Source organism: Microcaecilia unicolor, chromosome 9, assembly GCF_901765095.1.
Source record: "Microcaecilia unicolor chromosome 9, aMicUni1.1, whole genome shotgun sequence".
Classification (NCBI taxonomy): Eukaryota; Metazoa; Chordata; class Amphibia; order Gymnophiona; family Siphonopidae; genus Microcaecilia; species Microcaecilia unicolor.
The window spans coordinates 31,363,204-31,383,538 of NC_044039.1; the positions used below are offsets into that span (position 1 = coordinate 31,363,204).

At 44.7% G+C, this 20,335-nt stretch overlaps 1 protein-coding gene across 2 annotated transcripts in view; it reads left to right on the top strand.

Moving 5' to 3' along the window:
- Positions 1-18,628, top strand: part of LOC115477643 (sodium-coupled monocarboxylate transporter 1-like) — a 70,494-nt gene extending 51,866 nt beyond the window's left edge. For both annotated transcript variants that reach the window (XM_030214656.1, XM_030214657.1), the window contains 5 exons: positions 1,525-1,611; positions 4,537-4,748; positions 13,576-13,679; positions 16,731-16,818; positions 17,996-18,628. In XM_030214656.1, the coding sequence (XP_030070516.1) occupies positions 1,525-1,611; positions 4,537-4,748; positions 13,576-13,679; positions 16,731-16,818; positions 17,996-18,044 (540 nt within the window). In that variant the 3' untranslated portion in view covers positions 18,045-18,628. The remainder of the gene's footprint in view (positions 1-1,524; positions 1,612-4,536; positions 4,749-13,575; positions 13,680-16,730; positions 16,819-17,995) is intronic.
- The last annotated feature ends 1,707 nt before the right edge of the window (positions 18,629-20,335 follow it).

The following is a 20,335-nucleotide window of genomic DNA, read 5'->3' on the forward strand; positions in this document are numbered from 1 at the left end:
TCTGGTGTGGAGAGATAAAGCTGGGTGTCATCGGCATAGAGATGATATTGGAAACCATGAGATGAGATCAGCGAGCCCAGGGAAGAGGTGTAGATTGAAAAAAGAAGGGGTCCAAGGACGGATCCCTGAGGAACTCCAACAGAGAGCAGGATGGGGGTCATATCAACCAGCCCTTGTGAGAAATTGAACTGATGCATTTTCCAATTTTTACAACTTCTTTATCAAATGAGCCTCCAGACCAACGAATAAAGAGTTGTAAGAGTCCAACTGATTTAAGATTAAAGAGCACATGAAACACTGAAGATCTTCGACTTTGAGGATAAATCTCATAGAGCTCAAGTGTCTCACTGTATAAAATGAGGTGAGAACTAGAACAGACATTTGTCTGTCAAGAGTCAGACAAGAATCAAGTTCAATTCCCAGTATAGTGACTGAATTTATAGAAGTCGGAAGGATGTTATGAAGAATGGGAACCAATGGCTTATCAATGATAAATTTGAATCTGCGACTCTCAAGCCAATTTGGGTATAGTGTACTTAAAAGCCCATGCAAAGCAAGGTGATATTCAAACAGAAGATGCCTGTGTACATTTGCTTTGAAAATGTGTTTAGACCTTTTCAGCAGCAGTTCAAAGTGAACTGCATTCGGGTACTTTCTTGCCTCCAAGGGCTTACATTCCAGGTTTGTCCCTGAGGCAATAAAGAGTGAAGTGACTTGTCCAAGGTCACATGAAGCATGAGTGAGATTTGAATGGTGGATTCCCTGGCGGTCAGCCTGCTGTTCTAACCACTGGGCTACTCCTCCACTCCTGATGTGGGAAAATGTGAACACATTTTTGTTGGCAGAGTAAAATGGTGGTGTAATGTTAGGTGTTTTAACAGCACATAATTTATGTAAAAATGTAAGGGAAGTATATTGCGTCTAATCCATGCCTATAAATAGATGAATCCAAACAAGTTTGAGTGCACTATGAGACTAAAGGCATAGATGCCTGAAAATCCACTTATCTATATACAGGGCTTTTTTTGAGGGGGTACTTGGGGGTACTGAGTACCAGCACCTTTTCCATTGTCTGCTAAAATTGACCTATGGACCCCAAGTTTTAATGAAAGAGCTCAGGCTCTACACACCAATTCTGCCTTGTCATAGATTCTGTGACCGGTTGCAGGGGGCCTGGCTATTGTGGGTTGGGTCCCACAGTGATCACCCCACCCCTGAAGGGTGGCCTAGCATTTGAGTACCGGCACCTTTTTTGCTAGAAAAAACACACTGCCTATATATCTCTGAATAAATTGGGTTAACTCTGTTTTTGCCTTCTTCACAGGTGACTAATTCTTTGAAAATTTACCTGATATGGTTTTGAGAATTTTTACCCCTACTATATTTCAATACAGCCATCTTCAGTTAGAATAAAATAAAATCTTATTCTTTGGAATGACTGATTTGCTTTTTCTATCTAGCAGGATGGAATCATTTCAAAATTGTAACACTGAATGTGATTGGTGTGATCTGTTGTGTCCGCAGGCAGGTTTTATAATTTCCGGCATTATTGGGGGTCCCATACTAGGAATGTTTTCCTTAGGAATGTTTTCCTCATTCACAAATTCAAAGGTGAGTAAAGAGTGTTTGTATTAGAGGGCAGCTCAATTATGGGTTATGCATTTGATATACAGCCTTTCTGTGGCACAACCAAAGTGGTCCATACACTATACACAGGCTCTTAGTCTCTAGTAGCTCAGGCAAAACTAAAAACAAAACACTCATTTATTTATTTTATTTATTTATTAGGATTTATTACCGCCTTGTTGAAGGAATTAACTCAAGGCGGTGTACAGCAAGAATAAATCAAACATGAGCAATAGACAATTACAGCAGTAAAAATATTCAAATAACAATACAAAGTATGGCGTGGTATACTACTTAGAAACTACTGAATATATCAAACATATAAACGGCGAGTGACCGTACTCACTCGCAAATGCGCAGTAGAGACCTTCTCTGCCCCGCCCCCACGTCAATACGTGATGACGGGGGCGGAACACAGAGGGTCTGTACTGTGCATTGCTGAGGGAGGGACACCGCCGTCTAACGCTCCCCCCACCCGAGTCGCCGCCGCCACCCACCTTCTACCCGGTCGGGCCCTCGCTCCACTATTGAAACAGCGAGGGTCCGGGAACGCAGCACTGAGCTCTGCTGAGCTGCCGACATCGCCCTTCCTTCTTCTTCTCTGCCTCTGTCCCGCCCTCGACGACGTTACGTCACAGAGAAGAAGAACGAAGGCCGACGTCGGCAGCTCAGCAGAGCTCAGTGCTGCGTTCCCGGACCCTCGCTGTTTCAATAGCGGAGCGAGGGCCCGGCCGGGTGGAAGGTGGGTGGTGACAGCTCGGTGGGGGGGGGGGGGGGGGCGCGAACTCGGAGGGGGAGGGGCAGCGGCGAACTCGGCGGTGGGGGCGGGCCTTTCAACCCCCCCTTCCTATAATAGCCCGTTTTTACGGGCTCAAAGTCTAGTATATATATATATGCCCTGATTATAAGGTATTGGTTAAGCACTTATATCCAAAGTCACTTTTTTATAATTATAAATAATGTAGCCTCATAAGCCCAGGGTACCATGTGCTTGGACACCAACTGTAATGGCTATCATCATTGGCTCCAACCCCCATCTGAAAACACCTGCAGAGCAAAAACTCCAAGAACCTCAAAACAGGAGAAAAAAGGTCTGCAGTAAAAAACGGAGGAGGAGGTTTTAATTGTGACAAATTTTAATCTAAGTGCTCAAACAATAACCTGAATTTACCACTCGATGTGTAAAGTTGGAAAACTCAGTTAGAAGTCTAAATGTCATAAAAACCACAAAAAAATGGGAACAAAAAAAGTGAACTAAATTTAGTCGCGGGCAGTTACACCAAGTAAAACTTGGTGTAAATCCCGACGCCTAAATTAAGCACAGACCGAGTGTATTCTATAACAACGTGCACAGATTTTAGAAATGCCCATTACCCACCCATTCCACATGGCTGTGCCCCCTTTTCAACTATGTGACTGATAATTTATGTGCATTACTTTAAAGAATATGTTTAGACATTTCTGTGTGTAAATTCTAATTAATGCCAATTAGTGTCAATAATTGCTTGTTGTTACTACTACTATTTAGCGTTTAGCATTCAGTGCTGATTGGCTTGTTAACCAATTAAGTTGCATGAGTAAATGCGACTGTATTTGCATGCACAACTTAAGTTTCGCTATGTAGAATCCAGGGGTTAGTGTCTGCATGTACCCCAGCCATACAGCTTGTGTAAGTATATGCATGTAAGTGCATGCACCTAAGTATATGCATGTAAGTGCATGCACCTAGATGTGGCAGTTTCTTGCATAACTTAGACAGAGTGTTCTGTAAGTTACATGCATTAGGTGATCAATAGAAATAAAACAAAATAAAACATGCAAAAGAAAATAAGATGATACCTTTTTTATTGGGCATACCTTAATACATTCCTTGATTAGCTTTCGAAGGTTGATCGGAAATAAGCAAATGTTGGTAGATGACAGTATATATAAGTGAAACATCAAAGCATTCCAGTGACAGTCTAACAGGATAGGGGTGGATAGGTGAGAGACAGGAAGAGTCGGGTGGATGAGGGACAGGGAGATGTACATGGAGACAGGAGGGTGACAAAGCAGTACAATTTTATGGTTTATAATGGGCTAGAAAACCCAGACCTTTGTTAAGTCCTGTCTGGTGGGTGTCAAAATTTTAATCATTCTGACTTCAAAGGTCTTACATTCCTGTATAGTTTTAAAGCTCCCTTTTAGGATATCATCTTATTTTCTTTTCCATGTTTTATTTTGTTTTATTTCTATTGATTACCTTTAAAAGTGGACTAACACGGCTACCACACCTCTCTACTCATTCATTAGGTGGAAACCCTGTTTTTGTATCACCCATGCTCCTCCCCTGTGTGTGCCCCCCTCACAAATATCCACTATGCAAGTTAAGTGGGTATTTGTAGAATAGTATAGAAGCCATACTAGCATTTACATGTATAAGTACACACATATATGCTAATAATATTCTAAACATTTACATATGTAATGGGAGTGCCTAAGTTATAGACTTGCTCTTATAATGCTGACTATTATTAGGATCTGGTGGCAGTGGAATTAAAACAAAAAATGTCAGAATTTTGTAATTTACTTCACCTGTCGCTCCAGTAACTAAGAATTGGTGATGTCATAGCTGTTGGGTAGTGGTTGTGTCCTTGCTTTTGGAATGGAGGAGAAGCCTAATGGTTAGTTCAGTGGCCTGAGAACCATGGGAACTGGCTTCAAATCCCACTGCAGCTCCTTTTGACTCTGGGCAAGTCACTTAACCCTCAATTGCCCCAAGTACAATATAAGTACCTGCATGTAATATGTAAGCCTCTTTGACTATAACCACAGAAAGGCGGTATATCAAATCCCATCCCTTTTAAAATTTCTGTTCTTGATTCTTGGTACATTTAAAGATTCTGTTCTGATTTTTTTTCTTTTTGGCAGGGTGCAATTTCTGGTCTCATTCTTGGCTTTACTATATCACTATGGGTTGCCATTGGAGCTCATCTTTATCCTCCACTGCCAGAGAGAACATTACCACTGAAACTTTCACTTGCAGGCTGCAACGTAAGTGAATTTAACATGGGTAGCAACTGGACATCAACGACAGAACTGCCGACAATGACATCTTTAGCACAAAAAGAGGTCAATGAAAGGTAGGTGACACATTTCACACTGAAAAGATGACTTGAGTCAGGGCTTCCCAAGTCTGTTCTGGGGATCTCACAGTCAGTCATTTTTTCAGGATATCCACAACAAATATGCATGAGGGAAGTCTGCATACATTGGAACTCAATATATAAGTACATAAGTAATGCCACACTGGGAAAAGACCAAGGGTCCATCGAGCCCAGCATCCTGTCCACGACAGCGGCCAATCCAGGCCAAGGGCACCTGGCAAGCTTCCCAAACGTACAAACATTCCATACATGTTATTCCTGGAATTGTGGATTATTCCCAAGTCCATTTAATAGCAGTTTATGGACTTGTCCTTTAGGAAACCGTCTAACCCCTTTTAAAACTCTGCTAAGCTAATCGCCTTCACTACGTTCTCTGGCAACGAATTCCAGAGTTTAATTACGTGTTGGGTGAAGAAAGATTTTCTCCGATTTGTTTTAAATTTACTACACTGTAGTTTCATCACATGCCCCCTAGTCCTAGTATTTTTGGAAAGCGTGAACAGACGCTTCACATCCACCTGTTCCACTCCACTCATTATTTTATATACCTCTATCATGTCTCCCCTCAGCCATCTCTTCTCCAAGCTGAAAAGCCCTAGCCTCCTGTGGATATCTTGAAAACTCGACTGGCTATGGGGTGAGCAGAACAGGTTTGGAAGGTCCTGTTTATTCTGAGATAATGACAGTCGTGGGCTTTCACAGCTCCACATAGGTTTTCTTCTCCCTGTAAGTATTAAGAAGACCATTTTCATAGCATCTGCATTGCTGCACAGTTCTGTGGATTTTGCATCAGTTTTCAATATGAAATCACACAAATTCCTTTTTTTTCAAGTTCAATCGTTTATTAAATTTCCAAATATTATAATAATGAAAAACAAACAACAACAAAATTAACTTACAAGTTCCATTTTCAGGAAGTGAGCGGCAGGTGGCCCTGAGAACATTTTCTCACTGAGGCTGCAGTTTAGGCCAATTTATGGCAGGTGGTGCTAAGCACCTGTGGCAGAGGCTGAGTCACAAGGGCAGGGCTCAGGCTGGGTAATGGTTAAATGCCCTGGAGTTGAGTAGTTCAGGGATGTCCCGAGGCAAGAGGTCTCCAGGAGCGAGACCCCCCCCCCCCCCCCCCCCCCCCCCGAATACAGAGGTCTCCTGGAGGAAGACTGTGAGAGAAGGAATCATCCCAAGGAGCTGGCTGAGCTATAGTATGTGGGGAAGGCTCAGGGAAGCAGTGAGGCCCTCAAGTTTATATCTATAGAATCTATGTGGGAAAGACAGGTAGGAAGATTCTGCAAGTACCTTGAAGACTCACATGTTGTGTGTCTAGGCTGAAGAGAAGCATGTGTTGGATGGACTGTGTTTGTTTGGAACGGTGACATTGTATTTGGGGTGTTACCAGAAGCCAGCCCTAATAAAGATTGCTTTCTTAGGGTTCTACAAAAAACACTGATAGCACTGCATTAAGCTGAGATGCAACAGGCTTTGGTATAGTAAAGCACAGTAATAAAGAATCCTTCTATTTATTCTTACCCTTGTCTGCCTATGTCTTTGAGCGCCCCCTGCATGTCCGTCACATCCATACACCCAATAATAATGTTGAGTGGAAATAGTGAGAGGTCTGTGTAAGATCCTTAACCCTCATTATATAGATGCTTCACAAAAATTCAACAATAGATCCCAAATGTTTTGAATGTTTTCCAAAGATCGTTATGTGCTGTTATTATTCTTTCAAATTTAGCCACAATTTACATATTGAGGGCCAGCAAAATTGAAAATGAATATGCACAGGGTTTTTCCAATTATTTATTAATGCAATTGCCATGAGAATATCAAATAATGTTTTAAATATTATCAGATACAAAATCTGGCAAACCAGCCTAGAATAACCACCACAAGGTAGGCAGTTTTCCAATAGCCAGTTCACCCATGTTAATAGCCACTTATTGGAAATTGATAATGGGAAAAGCCCACTCAAAATTGCCCTCCACCTGTGTGAATAAAAGGGGCAGGGTTAAATATAAGACTCTGGTGAAACCTCATTTAGAATATCGTGTACAATTCTGGAGACTGCACCTTCAAAAAGATAAAAACAGGAAGGAGTCGGTTCAGAATGCAACTACTAAAATGCTCATTGATCTTCGTCATAAAGTGTATTGGGACAGATTTAAAGATCTGAATATTTATTTGGAAGAAAATCGGGAGAGGGGAGATATGATTGAGACGTTTATATACCTAGCAGGCTTATTTTCAAAAGTGATCGCCGGCCATCTTCCGACATAAATCGGGAGATGGCCGTCGATTTCGCAAAAGTGGCAAAATCGGTATAATCGAAAGCGGCGTTTTTGACACCATCGCTGCTTTCCCGTCGCCGCGCCGGCAAAAGTTCAAGGGGGCGTGTTGGCGGCGAAGCGAAGGCGGGACATGGGCGGGCATGGGCGTGGCTACCAGATGGCCGGCTTTCGCGGATAATGGAAAAAAAACAGGTGTTAATCAGTATTTCGCCGGCTTTACTTGGTCCTTTAATTTTCACAACCAAGCCTCAAAAAGGTGCCCCAATTGACCAGATGACCACCGGAGGGAATGGGAGATGACCTCCCCATACTCCCCCAGTGGTCACCAACCCCCTCTCACACTAAAAAAATAAAAATAAAACATTTTTTTGCCAGCCTCTATGCCATCCTCAAATGTCATACCCAGCTCCCTGACAGCAGTATGCAGGTCCCTGGAGCATTTTTTATTGGGTGCAGTGCACTCCAGGCAGGCAGACCCAGGTCCATCCCCCCCCCCCCTACCTGTTACACTTGTGATGCTAAGTGTTGAGCCCTCCACCCCCCCCCAAAACCCACTGTACCCACATGTAGGTGCCCCCCTTCACCCATAAGGGCTATGGTAATGGTGTAGAGTTGTGGGGAGTGGGTTTGGGGGGGATTTGGGGGGCTCAGCATGCAAGGTAAGGGAGCTATGCACCTGGGAGCTATTTGTGTATTTTTTAAACATTTTTAGAAGTGCCCCCTAGGGTGCCCAGTTGGTGTCCTGGCATGTCAGGGGGACCAGTGCACTACAAATGCTGGCTCCTCCCATGACCAAATGCCTTGGATTTCGCTGGGTTTGAGATGGCCAGCATTTTTTTCCATTATCGCTGAAAACCAAAACCGGCAATCTCAAACCCGGTGAACTCTGGCATTTGGCCGGGCTAAACCGTATTATCGAAAAAAAAGATGGCCGGCCATCTTTTTCAAAAATACGGTTCCGGCCAGCTGTTGCGCCGCCGCCAAAATAGATCGCCGGCGACCTATTTCGCCGGCGATGTTCGATTATGCCCCTCTATGTGGCATAAACGCACAGGAGGCGAGTCTCTTTCAACTGAAAGGAAGCTTTGGAACGAGGGGGCATAGGATGAAAGTGAAAGGGGATAGACTCAGAAGTAACCTGAGCAGGGGCGTAGCCACGGGTGGGCCTGGACGGGCGCAGGCCCAGCCACTTTCACTCCAGGCCCGCCCATCCACATCCTTGCTCGCTGACGCTGTCGCTGCCTTTTCTCCTGCAGCTCTGTTGGGTACAGCCGTCCGGGAGGCAGCGTTTAGCATAGCCTGCCTGCCTGTCCTTAATTCTTCTCCCCAGGCTCCGCTTCGCTGCATCGCTCCATCGCTCCCTGCATTCTTCTTACCTGTCACGCAGCGCTGCCATTCACACAGGCAGCTGTGCTCCCCCTACCGCGTCCATCTGGTACTAACAGGAAGTGCATCAGAGAGGACCGGGTGGACGCGGCAAAGGGGAGCGCAGTTGCCTGTGTGAATGGCAGCACTGCGTGACAGGCAAGTAGAAGAATGCAGGGAGCGATGGAGCGATGCAGCGAAGCGGAGCCTAGGGAGAAGAATTAAGGGCAGGCAGGATTTGCACATGTGAAAAAATTGAGCACGTGCAGGATAGAGCCAGTGGCTGACAGCTGTGGCTCGCGGACACTGCCACTGGCCACCCAAGAGGTAAGGTTCTTCGGCAGGGAGGAAGTCTTAAGCTGGGGGGGCTTGAGGATCCCTGCCAGCACTGGTATTTGTTTACTTTGGAGGGGGGGGCACAGGTAGGGAGAGGAGTGGAGATGAAATTTTTGGCCCACCCACTTTGGCCTTGGGCCCACCCTAAATCGGCTGTCTGGCTATGCCACCGAACCTGAGGAAATGTTCCTTCACGGGAAGGGAGGTGAATTCGTGAAACAGCCTCCTGGTGGAAACGGTAGAGACGAAAACAGTATCTGAATTGAAGAAAACTTGGAACAAGTACATAGGATTTCTAAGGGAGTGAAAGGAAGAGTAGATGACACGGATGGGCAGACTGGATAGGCCATATGGTCTTTACCTGCCTTCATTTTTCTCTGTTTCTATGAAAAGTTTCTATGGGCCTTTCTATTTGAAAAGCCTGTACCTGTGCACGTGCATACAAAGTAGGTGGAAATATATGCAGATAGTTTGCTGTCCCTCTGCTAGCCTGACTTTTACTGAACGCTATTTAAAACTTGCCCTCTAAATAGACTGAGCGTTTTGTAAATAAAACTATTGCCAAAGTCAGAGGCCAAAATAGTCATCTTCAGGTACCTGTTTCCCAGTAAGTTAGGGAACAGGACTATTGCATTAGATAAAACCTTGAACAAGAAAAACAGACAAATTGTTCATGGACTCCTGATAATGGAGAAACTAAAGTCATTTCTCTGTGTTTAAGTTTATTTGGGTGCTTGATATACCGCCTTTCACAACAAATCAAAGCCGTACCTCACTAAATAGAGATTGGAAAGGAACATCAATTTTTGATAGGACAGAGGAAATAAAATGAAAGAGATGAAAAAGAGGGATAGATCCAAGAAGGGGCAGGGGCAGAGAGATAACCGACCACCTGCTAAACCCTGTAACACAAAACCTACACAGTAGGCATGAAAATTAAGGAAAAGCCAGAGAAAATAAATGGGCATTAGGGGGCAGTGGAAACAAGGGAATGAAAGCTCAGATCTCTGAGCAGAAGGTAAAGTAATCCAGAGAGAAGGTAAAAGAAAGCAGAATGAAGAGTGGAGTCGAGACAGGCAAAGTGAAGGGGTGGCACAGAAAGATGTGATTCAAATGCTGAACAGAGAGCACACACGGGGCAGTAGGGGGTAATAAGGTTGGCCCAATAAAGGGGGGGGGGGGGGACTTAGATGTAAGGTCTTGTAAGTGATGGTCAAAACCTTACGAATGATATGAGACTTTATAGGGAGCCAGTGATGTTCTTTCAGAAATGGGGTTACATGATCATAACATCGGGCATAAGTGAGAATACGAATGGCAGTGTTCTGCACTGTCTGGAGTTTATGAAGTGAAATATCAGAAAGGCTGGCATAAATGATGCTACAGTAATCCAGTTTTGTGGCAATCAGAGCATAAAGTAATATAGCACAAATTTCATCATTAAGGTACGGCTGGAGGGAGCATATCAGATGAAGAGAGCAAAAACAATTCCTAAGAGTAGAAATATGAGAGGTTAGGGTGCTGTCAGAGTGGACACCAAGGGGCCCTTTTAAAAAGGCACCCTGAAAATGGCCTGCGGTAGTGTAGACAAGTGTTTTGGGCATGCTCAGAATCATTTTTCAGCAGACCTGTAAAAAATGCCTTTTTTAAAGTTTTGACGAAAATGGACGTGTGACAAAATGAAAATTGCCGCGCGTCCATTTTGGGTCTGAGTCCTTAACACCAACCATTGACCTAGCAGTAAGGTCTCACACGGTAACCAAGTAGTAATGGTCTACACATGTGAAATGCCAATTACCGCCCGCGCACCAGAAAATAAAAATATTTTCCGGTGCGCGTAGCGGACATGTGTCAAAAATGAAATTACCGTAACGGCCACGCGGTAACTCAACATTGACACACGTTGGGTGCACATAGGCGCCTATGCGGCTTAGTAAAAGGGCCTCCAAGGTATTTAAAGGAATCTACCAGTTAAATGAATGAGAGCCCATACCAATTAGGTGTGTCTTATTATAATCGTGATTTATTTTCGGGTCAATATTCAGTGTGGTTTAAATGGTTAGAAGAGACTCTTATCTGTTTAAACCGCTCTGAGTGGCCTGGCAACAAACTGGGCAGTGCCAGTGAACATTGGTTCTGACCGCTGTGGTACTCTCAGATAGTGTCAGGGCAGTCCAGACGTTTTGCGAGCACTGGCGATACTGAATGCCAGCTCCCACATATCTAATCAGGCAGACAGGACTGCGTTATATGCTGTCCTATCTTTGCCTGGTTAAATATGTGGTTGCTGCCACTGAATATCAGCCAGCACCCACATAACGTCTGGGTCTACTGATGACCTGGATATTCAAATCTGGTGCCCAGATATGGTCTGTGGCCTTCAGTGGCTTTAAAACTGAACATCGCCCAGCAGTGGCGTAGCTACAGGTGGGCCTAGGTGGGCCAGGGCCCACCCACTCAGGGCTCAGGCCCACCCAACAGTAGCACATGTTTAGCAGTAGCTAGTGGGGATCCCAAGCTCTGCCAGCTGAAAACTTCCCCCTGATGATAACAAAAACGCTGTTCTCCACGATACTGGCACCTGCGCATGCTCAGTTTTTAGCACATGCCTGCTGCAGACTGCCAAAGTGGAGAGAAGCATTTTCCCACCAGCTGAGGTATTTTTTTGGTGGAAGGGGGAGAATGCTTGGTGCCCACCCACTTCTTGCCTAGGCCCACCCAAAATCTGCTGTCAGGCTACGCCCCTGTCGCCCAGTTTATTTTTAATATACAGTATATCTTTCCGTAATGGTCTCAAGACAGATTGCATCAACAAATAAAATATTAAATCAAAATACAGAATGAATAATGAGCAAACAAGAAAAGAACTCTAAATCTTATACAAAAGCTATAATACAGTTCTTGAACAGTGTTTATGAAATAAGTCATCAAGCTGCACTGATCCTTCGAGGAGATGCAACATAGTTCTTCACTGGAGGGGACAGAGCAAGTATAACAATTGCAGTTCCTGAGTAGCTGAGCTAAGGAACTTAACTAGAGGTGAATCTATAAACTGTGCCTAAAAAATCAGTGCTGAAAACCCCCCACTTAAACTATTCTATAAGCCGAGCCTAAAGTTAGGCGCGGTTTAAAGAATAGCAGTTAAGCACTGGGGTTCACGTATAAATTTAGGCACTTCCATGTACACCAACGAAAATGTGATGCAAATGCCCCACCTAAATTTACGTGCCGAACCCCTTTATTCTATAATTCCAAGCGTAACTCGAATGCACACCCATGCTCCACCCCAAAACTCTCATGATCCTCCCATTTCTGTGCCCCCTTTTCCAGGACACTTGTATAATTTAGGCATGGACATGTCAATTGATTTCAATTAGCACCAATAATTGCTAGTTAAAAAGACAATTACTGGGCACTAATTGCCTCATTATTCAATTAAATTACATGTGCAAATTGGGCACACATCTAAATTTGCACATACATTTTTGACGTCTTTTATAGAATCAAGGGACAAGTGTACTACAGTAGTGATTACCCACAACCCAATAAATTGCCAACTCTGTAAGGCAGAGCCTTCCAACTGTGAAATGCCAGTGGCCCTTACCTGCACCTGCCATTGGTCAAATTGCATCCCTGTGGATTTTCCCTTTGAAAATCTGTAGCAGTATGAGCAGTCTTTAGCCGGTGTATATTGCAGATACAAACTACCCAAGTTAAGTTGGAATATACAGAGCTGCCAAGTTCCCCAGTTCCAAGAGGAAGATTTCAAACAACTCCATTCTGATGCATTATGGGACTTGCAGCACTGACTTTCAGTGGTAGAATCCAGATCTGCAAATCCTACACTGCTTTCGGGTTATTGGTTCAAAACCAGGACCAGCCACAAAAATGTCTTTCTTCTGGAACTGGGTAACTTGGCAGCTCTGGTGTAGAGCAGCAGGCGCTGGGATTTCAAAATGATAGCCCTATGCTTATTTTTTTTTTACCGCCTACCCTAACCTTGCCCCTTTTTTCTCCTGTGAAGAGTACGTGCAGTATGGACCGCACATATATACTTTTTTCCATAAGAGGGGGCCAGTTTTCAAAGGAGTTTACACTGTGGGTAAGCAGGAACGGAAGATGCTGTCCCTGGTGGGGGCAGGAAAGGGAAAATGAGATGCTGGCCAACTGGAGTGGGAGGGGGGTTCAAGAGGGGTGGGTGAGGTGTTGGCAATCTGGGGCGGGGTAGAGGGGGGAAGGGGAGATGTTGGACACCTGGGGGGGGGCATAGAAAGGGAAAAGAACATGCTGAACTACAGATAGGGCTTTGAGCTGCCTCGAGGTGTGCGTGTAAGGGGGGGGGGGGTATGGCTGAAAGCTCATCTAGTGCATCTGATACCTTTAGGCTAGCCAAGCAGCCAGTAAAAGTGAATGTACTTTCCTCCCCTAACCTGTCCCAAACCTGGCAATGCCACTGCAACTCTCAGATGGAAAATGTACACTTTCTGGAACGACATTCAGGGGGCGGGGGTGGGGGGAGGTGGTTAGAATCAAAAAGCCCATTTCCTCCTGCAGAAAAGGGCTTTACTGTTAGTGTATGAATCATTTATCTGAACAGAACAAGGTCATTTAGTCTGCACTGATCCTATAAAGGGGGCATAACTCTTGAAAGCTGGTCACCAATGTGTCACTAATGTATTAATTTAGTCAAATATAAAAAAATACCACCTGCAACGTATCTACCTGTACTGAAAAACCTGTGCGTGCAGTAATGAAGGTACTGAATATCTGCTTTTTATAACGCTGATCATAACTCCTTCTTATCTTTTCATCAGACCTGCCTTGGCTGACTCTTGGTATTCATTGTCCTATCAGCATTACAGCACACTTGGGACCCTTGTGACTGTAACTGTGGGTTTAATTGTCAGTCTCCTTACTGGTACAGTATCTGCTCTTGAATCTCTAATCTAAGCTAAAACTCTACCATGCAAATTTCTAAACGCAAATTATGTTAAATTATATTTGTAAAAGTAAATTCTGTTTTGCACATGAGTATGCACTGAACATTTCTTTATGTAATTTATTTAGCTCATGAATTTCATTGGTAGCTCGAGTTACATGCAGGTACACTAGGTATTTCCCTGCCTCTAGCAGACTAGCCTCATTCATAAGCGTCAACTCCGTGGGTGTTGTGGGTGCTTGAGCACCCTCAATATTTCACCCACCAGAAGTTCATTCACCCACCGGAAGTTCATTTCCTCCCTCCCTCCTCCCTTCGAGTTCCAGGCCCCCTCCCTCCGAATTTTAAAAGTCATCTATTTTACCTCGGCGGGGTTAGGGCGGCAGCAGTGGTAAAAAGCATGCAGGCTCGGCTTGGTGCTTCGTTACGTTTTCCCTTCTCTCTCGCTCAGCTCTGGTCCCGTCCTCATTTCCTGTTTCCACAAGGGCGGGGCCAGAGCTGAGAGAGAGAGAAGGGAAAATGGAACTAAGCACCGAGCCGAGCCTGCATGCTTTTTACTGCTGCTGCCGCCCTAACCCACATGAGGTAAGATAGATGGCTTTTATCATTTGGAGGGAGGGGCCTGGACGAAGGGAGGGAGGGAGGGAGGACGGGAGGGACGACAACCCTGGAACTAGGAGGGAGGGGGACCCTGGAACTGGAAGGGAGGGGGACCCTGGAACTCAGGGGGGGGGACCCTGGAACTCAGAGGGAGGGAGGGAGGGGGGACCTTGGAACTCAGAGGAATGGAGGGGGACGGGGAAAGGGGAGGGGGACGGGGGGAGAGGGAGGGGGACAGGGGGAGAGGGAGAGGGTCGGAGGGGGAGGGGGGAATGCACCACCTGTAAAAAAAAAAATTCAGCACCCCCAATCATTTTGAAAAGTTGGCTCCTATGGCCTCATTTATCTACCTCCATAAGAACTCCTTTTACTAAGATGCGCTAACGGATTTAGCGAGCACTAATGATTAGCGCATGCTAAATGCCAAGAAGCTCATTTTATTCTTATGGTAGTTAAGGGCTGACACACTAGTGGCCATGTGGTGATGGAAAAATTAGTGTGTGGCCATTAACAGAGAAAATAGGATTTTGGGCCATTTTAGCGCTGCAATAAAAATGGCCTCAGTACACGGGAAAGACCTGCGTAAAGATGCGCTGAGGCCACCTTTACGGCAGTTGTGGTAAAACGGCTCCACAGAATTTCCCAAACCATTTCTGGTGACCCCACACCCAGGTGGGTTCTCGGGATATTCACAATGAATATGCAGAAGAAATTTGGGTACAATAGCGATCCCAACATAGCCAAATTCAGGAGAGCTACCCTAATAATAATAGCTGACTGGCTATGAGGTCACAAAAACAGTTTGGGAAATGCCACAGAAACAATTAAGACCTGATATTTAAATTAAAAAAACACCTGGGCACCTAAACTTAGAGGCATTGTTATCAATGTGGAATACCATTAAGATGTGTTATGTCACCACTAACCCATACTATTTCAGCACAGGTTCCATATTATGCAATAAGACCCAGTTACTAATAACTGGGTTTAAAAGTAAAATAACATGTCTTAACAGTAGCTCATGTTGATAACTTCCCCCTTAATTAAAGAGAAATATCTCTAGAAATTAAAATCATTACTATATATATAAAATGAGCCAAGTATAGGACATTGTGACATCACTGATGAGGATGGCTCTTCAGTACTGGTGGAATGAGGCATTATGACATCACAATATCAGCTCTGTTACCATAGACTGAAACTCTATTCTAAGGGGGGAAGTTACCAATGTGGGCTACTGTTAAGATGCATTGTTTTACCGTTAACTCATGCTATTTTAGCACAGGTCCCATATTATGCAATAAGACCTAATTACTAATAGCTGAGTTTAAAAGCAAAATACACATCTTAATGGTAGCTGATATTGATAACTACTTCCCTTTATGATGCTAAGTTAAGACCCTAAATTAGTATCCTATTTTCAACCAACCAAACTTAGGAGCTTAAGTTTTCAGATGAAAATGAATCTTTATATGGGAGTTTAAATGTATGCTTCTAAATGTAGGCATGACATTCATTGCCTAATTTCTGAACCTAATTTAGGAGTTTAGACTACTCAATATTCAGACTAGTGCCCGGTTAACACGATGCATTAAGTTAGGACAGCCTTCTTGCTGTCCTAACTTTGGAGCCCTTTACAGGTTTACCATACACTAATCTGGAACTACTACTGGCCCAACACGGGCACTGACGGGGTAGTTCCAGCCCCAGCGTGCTCCACTTGCCGCGCTAGGGAAAATAGCTAACTATTTCTAGCGCAGTACTAACCTGGCAGTAATCAGCAGCGCCATGCGCTACCCGGTTACCGCTGGGTTAGCGTGGGAGTCCTTAACACCATCTCATTGGGTGGCGTTAAGTGCTCTCCCCCACACATGGCCACCCGGTAGGTGAAATCTTACCACATGGCCATGCCATTTTTTGGCCTTTTTACCCACTGTAGTTAAAAGGGCCACAGCACTCAACAAAAATGGCCCCCACTGCTAGCGCAGGGCCATTTTTACCGGCAGCTTGTTTAAAGGATCTCTTTATGCGCTCACTTACCCAGTTAGTGGACTGATATTGCTGCTAATTGGCTAAGCTGCTGCTCCACCCAAACTCCACCTGGACCAGCAGTAGCCTAGCTGGTTAGGAAATGGCCAGTTAACGGGGATATTTAATGGCACTCCCCGATTAAGTGCTGCAGAATATCCAGGATTCACTGTCGGATTTAACCGGGCAGGGACCTCTTCTGTCCGATTAAACCCTTTTAGAATATTGACCCCTTTGAGTATAAAGTTATGCACTCAGCCCTAGTAAATTGTCAAGAGGCCAATTTCAGAGCATAACTCTCAAAGTTAGGGAGCATAAATCTTTTGAATATTGGGCCCTTACAATTCTAACAGTGCCTTCTTGTCTTAAGTTATAGGTATCTTGTTTTCTTTTGTATTACAGGAGGAAGAAAGCAAAATATAAATTGTGATTACCTTTTAACTAAAGAAGACCTTTTCTGCAGCCATTGTTCATGGTTAAAGCAGATACAGTAAGTACAATGATACAAAGAATTCTTATTTTGTATCTCCCCCCACCCGCCCATCGCCTTTGAAATAAGAACATTCCTGCGATATTCAAGGGGAAAGGCTCCTGCCTACTTCAATCATCTGTCACCGCCTAATCCCTGATATTAAATGGCTCTAGAGCCAACTTTTAAAAATTGATTGGGCGTGCTAAACCCAACTGAAATGACTCTTCCTGGCACAGTCAAAGGAATTTGCTCAATATTGGGGGTGCTCAAGCACCCATAGCCAGGGCCAGTCTTAAGGCGAGGTGACCGAGGCGACCACATAGGGCCTCACGATCAAGGGGGCCCTGCACGGCGCGCTTCCGCCCCAACCGCCCAAGTTCCAGTCCCCCTCCCTCTGATTTTAAAAGTTACCTCGTCTGGTTACAGTCAGCAGCAGGTGGCAGCAGTGAAAAGCGTGCGAGCTGCTCGGCACTTCAGGAGCCTTCCCTTCCCTCATGGGTGGGACCAGAGCTGAGAGAGAGAAAGGAAGGCTCCTGAAGCGCCGAGCTTGCACGCTTTTCACTGCTGCCGCCTGCCGCTGCCTGTAACCCGATGAGGTAACTTTTAAAATTCAGAGGGAGGGAGGCCTCGGAAGGTGGAGGGCCTTGGAGCTGGGAGGGAGGCCTTGGAGGAGGGAGGGAGGGAGGGGGGCCTTGGAGCTGGGAAGGAGGGAGGGGCTCTAGAGCTCAGAGGGAGGGGGCCTCGGAGGGAGGGGGGATGGTCCTGGAGCTCGGAGGGGATGGCCTGGGAGCTTGGAGGGATGGGTGGCCGCCCTGGAACTAGGGTGGGGGGTGGAGCCTAGGGTGGGGGCAGGGCTAGTATGGGGCCCATCAAATTGGTCTGCGCAGGGCCCCGCACTTGCTAAGACCGGCCCTGCCCATAGCATCCACAGAGCTGACTCTTATGTGGTACTAAAGCAGGCATTGCTGCTGATACCACCTCTGACCACCGCCAAATAAGTGGGCAGGTTAGGGTCAGTACAGGGGGCGCTGTTAGAGAGGAACCTGGGGTCATGCAGGTGCCATCCGGCTGGTACAGAAAGTCATATATTTGCACATAAATAATAATAAAACCCCATTACACGACAGCTCTCTGGAAGCATTCAGTGCAAGGGTTGTGATTGTATGATTGTGTCTGGTCACAATTAACTCCTTAGGCAGAGAATGTTGATGTTTGAACTGGAAACCACATCTGGTCTTAAATGAAGGAATTGACAATCCAGTCTTGCAATCACATGCACATGGATGTCATGGAAAATAAAGGAAAAAAATCAGCAGTGATCACATCTGAACATCTACATTGTCTTTGAGCTTCCTTTGTGGGTTGATTATGGAGACTTTCTTACCTTTCATTTGTCTTCTGGCTAAGGGGCAGTAGTGGTGGCCAACACATTAACTACAACAAATCTTGTCATTCTAATTTCTCTGGGTAACTCTAGGCTCTCTGAAATGAGCAATATTTACAGATATACAAATAGGAGAACTAGAACTAACAAAGAATAGTCACAGATACAGCTTCAATCCCAAAATCAAAGTGGGTAATATTCAGCTGAAGTGAATCCACAAAAAAAGAAATCTGGATAGGTCAATATATATCTTTATGCAGATGTTCAAAGAGATATCCACATGATATGTACTTGACTACTGCAGATCAAAGCTACATGGATATATTTATTATCTGGATATCTTTAGATCAACTATACTGTAGCCAAGTTAAGAGCCCCTATTACTAAGCAGCAGTAAGCCCAACGTGGGCTTACTGCTCGCTAAACAGGAAGTACCGCTGGGCTACCACAGCAACCCAGCAGTACTTCCCACCCCAGAGAGTACCTGACGGTTCTCGGGCAGTGCCGCATGCTGCCCGGTTACCACCGGGTTAGTGCGGGAGCCCTTACCGCCACCTCAATAGATGGCAGTAAGGGCTCCCCCCGAAATGGCCATGCGGCAAGTGCTTACTTGCCACACAACCATTTCCTGCAGTAAAGAGAGACTTCCCTTTTACCTGTTGCGGTAAAAGGGGGCCTCAGGCGCCCATGTAAAACGCACACCGATGCCAGCGCGGGTCTCCTTTTGACGCAGTTTGGTAAAAGGGGCCCTAAGTGAATAGCAGCCAGAAATCACTGCTATCCAGTTACCTTGAAATCCTGCTGTGGACCTCCCGTGGTGCCTCTTTATATGGATAAGGTTTTGCTGGACATTGACATGTCCAGGCAAAACTTAGGCACTAGCTGACAGTAGATTTTAAAAATCAAGGGGCTTTTTCAGGTAACTCTAGTGTTTACTTGGATAAGTCATTTGAATATTGCAATGACTCTGATGCACACAGCTAGCTGAAACACAGCTAAGTTGGGTGTAAGACAGATGTCATACTGGGTCCGATCAAAGATCCATCTAGCTCAGTATGATGCTTCTAACAGTGACTGATTCAGGTCACAAAAATCTAGCAGAGTCCCAAAAAGTAGCAAAATTTCATGTTACCTGCCACTTCAGTAAGTAGTGACTTACTGGATCTGAAGCTACTAAGTAGCAAATTTAAAACAAACTGGAGCAAATATTCTTCACTCAATGTGTAATTAAACTCTGGAATTTGTTGCCAGAGTATGTAGTAAAAGCAGTTGTCTTAGCGAGGTTTAAAAAAAGTTTGGATGCTTCCTAAAGAAAAAGTCCACAGACCATTATTAAAATGGACTTGGGAAAATCTACTGCTTATTTCTAGACTAGCAGCATAAAATGTATTGTACGTTTTGGGGATCGTGCCAGGTACTTGTGACCTGGATTGGCCACTGTTGTAAACAGGATACTGTGCTTGATGGACCTTCGGTCTGTCCCAGTATGGCTATTCATATGTTCTTACGTTGTGGGTTCTACCTTAATAACAGTCTATCTAGTAAGTTCTATAGTGATTTATCGAGGTGCATCATGAATATGAAGCAGAAAATGCTAACATATTTCTGGTTTTGTTCCTTTAATTTTAAGAATTAAAATTTTAAAAGAAATTTTTGTTGTCTGTTTTGTTTAAAAAAAACAACAACAACAAAACATTCATCCTTCACTGCAAAAACTATCCCTCTCCTGCTTCTGGGACAATTTCCACAGTCCCAATCTTTTACCACTTTCGTTGTACAGTCAAACATTTTTCTTAGGCCAGTAGCAATGGTAGAAAAATAGCACTGCCATACTATTCACAACCTGAGACCAGCACCATTTTGTCACATGGTCGTTATCTATAACAGTGCTGGTGCTATGTTGACTCCCGTCCTATGAAGAATCTTAACTGGACAATGAAGCTGCAAATCGCTCTGATGCGAGCAAAGTTTCACTCATTAATGACACCTGGTCCTGGATTCTTCTCTCCAGAACTAATGATCCCTTTTAATACATTTACTTCTCCTCTTGATTCGTGAATTTCCCACCCCCTGAAGTTGCCAGCAGCCAAAGTGCCAGTGGATCGCGGATCAATCAGATAGATGGTGATATTTCGTCATTGATAGCTTGCG